Genomic DNA, 4,547 nt, shown 5'->3' with positions numbered 1-4,547 from the left:
AGCCATTCATAGTGAATGGAGAGAATCCTTGTTATTTCCTCTTGATATTTCACACTGCGATGCATCTCAAGAGGCTTCAGAGTATACACCTGTATTGCTGGGTGATGACAGTGACGCTTAATGCTTCATTCAGGGTTGGCAGTCATCCTCTTTCTCCCCAGTGTTGTGGTCTTGCAATCTAAATATTGAGGAACTATGCTGATAACTGTATTTAGTAAAAAGATATATTGTTCTAAGAGTGATTCATCAGATGTGGTCAAAAAGTTCCACAAATACTCCAACATAAAGTTGTATAGAAAAGAGAGGTTTACAAGAATCAACATGATTTAACCCATTTGCAGTCAGCTTACTAATCAGTCATGAACAAAATAATACTGAAAAATGTAATTAAACAAATAAAAAGAAAGATTTATTATATTTTAAGCTTTTTTTTTATCCATATCACACTAACACTTCTGGAAAATCTGTATCCCCTAAATAAGGATCCACTTATCTACAAGTGCCACCTCAGGGCTCCTCCCTAGATGGCCTGTAGACTGTACATGGGGACTTTTAGAATATCTAAAAATGCATTCCTTATTAACAGTGCTGACAGGCTGAGGAGTGATATGCTGTGACTCTTTGAAAAGGAGCATATCAGGCTGCTGCCTCACATCAACAGTGTCTGTAGCTGGGGAAGTGTCCTCTGGAGGCTCCTCCCCATGATGCTGTGGTTTCTGGAAAGTGTTTAGGAAGAATTATGGTGTGAAGGAAACATGGATGGTACAGTACATGGTTTCCAGTGCACAGCACAGATATAATTATACACTCTACATACATGATGACTTTTAGACCACCTGAAATGCATTCCTTACTGACAGTGCTGACAGGCAGGGGAGTGATATGCTGGGACCCTTTGAAAAGGAGCATATCAGACTGCTGCCTCACACCAGCATGGTCTTTAGTTGGGGAAATGTTCTCTTGAGGCTCCTCCCTGGATGCCATGGATTCTGGAAAGACAGAGACAACTAAGTTATATAAAAAAGACTAAATTAAGGTGCCAATCTCAATAGAATATGATTATCAAGAAGGAATTAATCAAAATTTGATAAGTGTCATGAAATCATCATCTTGAAAGAAATGAAGCCACAGGCAGGAGCTGCAGAAGCAGGCTGGGAGTTTCTAAATTTAAAAGTTAAAGGAATGTAAGACTGAGAATACTGGGAGATGGACAGAATAGTAGAAAGCCTTGTGCAGTGAGACCACAAGTGTGGAGGCATACAGTTAAAATGAACAGAAGAGCAGCTAGCATGCAAGAAACTACAGAAGATAGCAAGAGATGCATCAATGCAGTAGAGAGAGAAAGAGAGAGAGAGAGAGAGAGAGAGAGAGAGAGAGAGAGAGAGAGAGAGAGAGAGAGAGAGAGAGAGAGAGAGAGAGAGAGAGAGAGAGAGAGAGAGAGAGAGAGAGAGAGAGAGAGAGAGAGAGAGAGAGAGAGAGAGAGAGAGAGAGAGAGAGCAGGGGGGGAGGTAGCTGAAAACAGTCAGTTAGAGTTGATGAGATGAAATGCTTTTGATTCCAACCTATTCAGATAAGCAATATGAGTGGAATCCCCATATATGTGAGGCATACACCATACATGGATGGATAAGGCCAATGTATAGGGTTAGCAGCTGAGAGGGATGAGGAAAACTGGCAGATGCAACTCAATGCTTAACTTCATAGAAGCTGTTTTAGCTAGGGATCAGGTGTGAAGTTTCCAGTTTGAATTATAAGTAAAGGACAGAATGAGGATGTTCAGTGTAAAAGGGGACAGTTGAGGATCACTGAAGAGGAGGGGATAGTTATCTGGAAGGTTGTGTTTATTTGTTAGACTTGGGTTTTTGAGGCACTAAACAACACTTAATTCTGCTCTCTCCCAATCACAGATTTTAGAAAAATTAGAAGTCAGGAATTCTGTGGCTTCTCTGGGTGAAGTGTTACATTTCTGAATGCTTGAACATCTACAAAAAAGACAAATAAAGATACAGAGTGATATCATCAGCATAGGAGTGAATATGACAACAAGTTTCAGTTAGAAGATTATTGATGAATAACAGAAAGAGAGGGTGACAGGACAGATCCCTGAGGAGCATGAGTTAGGAGAAGAATGGTGATCAATTAGAAGATTATTGATGAATAACAGAAAGAGTGGGTGACAGGACAGATCCCTGAGGAACATGATTTAGGAGAATGGTGACTGTCTATCACTGGATCAATAGAACAGTTAGAAAAGAAACTTGAGGTTAAGTTACAGAGAAGGATAAAAGCCATAAGAGAGTGCAAAGAAGAGTTGGATGATTATATTTACAGGGCACAGCACAGTCATAGGTAATTAGAGTACACTCTACATACACAGACTTTGAAAATACCTGAAATGCATTCCTTACCAAAGTGCTGAAAGGCAGGGGAGTGATATGCTGTGACCCTTCAGAAAGGAGCATATCAGGCTGCTGCCTCACACCAGCATGGTTTGTAGGTGGGGAAGTGTCATCTCATGGCTCCTTCCCAGATGCTGTGGATTCTGGAAAGATAGAGACAGCAGAAGGATTTCCTGTAACTGATGGCAGCAGTATTTGGCCAGAAAGCTATGCATGCTCCTGTGCAGTACTAGGGGATTTATAAGGTTTAATGTGAACTAATACAATTTTATTTCCAAGGACTTTTCCGCTTCTTCTAACTTTTACACAGTTATCTAAGATGCTGTGTATGTTGTAAGGTCCAAGCCAGTCCTCCTCAAGCCATGAACCTTTCCTTCCTTGCTTTTTAATATTCTTTACAAGAACTTTCATTCTAATCTTAAAGTCAAATGACTTGTATCCTTTAGCTTTTCTCCTTTCATAATATTTCTCTTGCTTTAGCTTGTTTTAGCAATATGACTGAACTTTTTCTTTTACAGCTGTCATGTGACTGATTCTTAACTCTACTGACTCATCAGAGGGATTCAAATTTGGGAATTCTAAAATATCAACTTTATGATCATTTTGTTGCAGTTCAATAAACAGTCTTGGCTATCTATCAAACATCAAGAAAAAGGGAGAATACTTTGTTGAAGCTTGCACTGATGTTTTTATACCAAATAAACCAGACCTTTAAGTGTCTGTCCCGGTCATCCTGGTTTTCATTTACTAATTTAGTTAAAATGCCGTTCATCATCCAGTTGGTCCTCTCATCTTGACTATTAGTTTGGGGGTGGTAAGCAAGTATTAAAAGGTGCTTCACTTGGAAAATGGAAAAGAGTTTGTCATTTAAGGTATTACAGAATTCCTTTCCCTGATCAGTCAAGATTTTTTCTGAGGGACCAAAACAGTAGAAAATACTCCGCAATACATCACATACCAGATCAGCAGATAAGCAAACTTATCCCCCTGTAACTTTTGCACATTCCTACAACCCTTGCCTTTATATAAATGTAAATAACTGCCTTCATCCACTCATCTGGTACTGCCTCTCCTCGTTTCCGCACGAGTTCACATAATTAAATTCATCCAGTCTGCTATCATTTCTCCATACTTTAATACCTGTGCAGTTATAGAGTTTTCAGAACTAGTGGTTGTCACCAGGTGGCAGCACAGACACAAACTCCTCTCACATACAAGCAATATCAGATATACCTACAGTGTTATTCTATTTACATGAAGATGCTTATATAATATATTTTTCTACGTAATCCCTTCTAAGTAGTAACACAAGTAAAATCAAACTCTTTTCATGAACAAATGTATATAAGTTGATTTTCTGGTGAATCAGCATTTACATTTATTTGGTTATCTTAAGATTTCCAAATGAATACACTCTTGATTGGAAACATCTTAATCTAGACGAAAGTAAACATAAAGGCAACATGTCTATGACAGTCAAAAGTCCAAATTACATAGATCTCCTTCCTAGTTTATGGAAACGGCAATTTTAATAAAAAAAAAAAAAAATGGCAATTCGAGTGTCCTGGCGATAGTAATGCTGTATCTCTAAGCAAAACAAACACTTGACTTGGCCGCGCTGGTTGAAACACCCCATTGTTGGACAAGAAGTTGAATGTTGCTGCGGTGCCCATCTCCACTACGCCCGAAGCAATGGATTACGGTAGCTGGACACTGCAGCAGCAGCAGGATCGCCTGAGAGATGTTTGTTTTGGTTCTCGATTACTTTGCCTTGTCGCTCGCTTCGTGAGATGGATGCTAAAATCCCCACAAAAAAAATAAAAATAAAATAAAATAAAAAAAATAGAGCCATATATCACGATGTTAGTGAGTAGGTTGTGTCATACTATATAGTAGTGTGATTTTTTATTTTTTCATTGTCCAAATCAATAGTTTTTATACTTGTAATATGCTTTATTTAAGATAATGCTAGCAATTTACTCGATAATCACAAAAAAAATAAATAAAATAAATAAATAAATAAATAATAATAATAATTTGACCACATTCTCTCAATATTATCCATACTGTATATTGAAAAGTCGATACATCATTTCAATAGTATAATGATGATCAATGTTCTATGCATCTTTACGCACCTGGGATTTA

At 38.1% G+C, this 4,547-nt stretch overlaps 1 protein-coding gene across 5 annotated transcripts; it reads right to left on the bottom strand.

The window, feature by feature from the left end:
- Positions 1-399: 399 nt before the first annotated feature.
- On the bottom strand, positions 400-4,201 carry LOC135102787 (uncharacterized). 5 transcript variants are annotated; one of them, XR_010269785.1, is made up of 4 exons: positions 3,358-4,201; positions 2,409-2,542; positions 855-989; positions 400-716 (listed from the first exon to the last, which is right to left on the bottom strand). XR_010269785.1 is itself a non-coding variant. In XM_064008303.1 (3 exons), exons 2-3 carry the CDS (start codon positions 982-984, stop codon positions 474-476), a joined length of 369 nt encoding a protein of 122 aa, XP_063864373.1. In that variant the 5' UTR covers positions 985-989; positions 2,409-4,201; the 3' UTR covers positions 400-473. The 5 variants fall into 5 exon arrangements, 1 of the variants encoding a protein (XP_063864373.1); XR_010269783.1 differs by having other exon boundaries at positions 3,540-4,201; XR_010269784.1 differs by having other exon boundaries at positions 837-989; positions 2,409-4,201.
- Positions 4,202-4,547: the final 346 nt, after the last annotated feature.

Source organism: Scylla paramamosain, chromosome 8, assembly GCF_035594125.1.
Source record: "Scylla paramamosain isolate STU-SP2022 chromosome 8, ASM3559412v1, whole genome shotgun sequence".
Classification (NCBI taxonomy): Eukaryota; Metazoa; Arthropoda; class Malacostraca; order Decapoda; family Portunidae; genus Scylla; species Scylla paramamosain.
Note: the sequence above shows the minus strand (reverse complement) of the source record. Positions and strands in the feature narration are given on the sequence as shown.

Coding starts and splice junctions, on each gene's coding strand:
- LOC135102787 (XM_064008303.1), bottom strand. CDS start 984: ATGGCATCCAGGGAGGAGCCTCAAGAGAACATTTCCCCAACTAAAGAC. Junction 717..858: donor CTCCCCTGCCTGTCAGCACT/GTCAGTAAGGAA, acceptor AACACTTTCCAG/AAACCACAGCATCATGGGGA.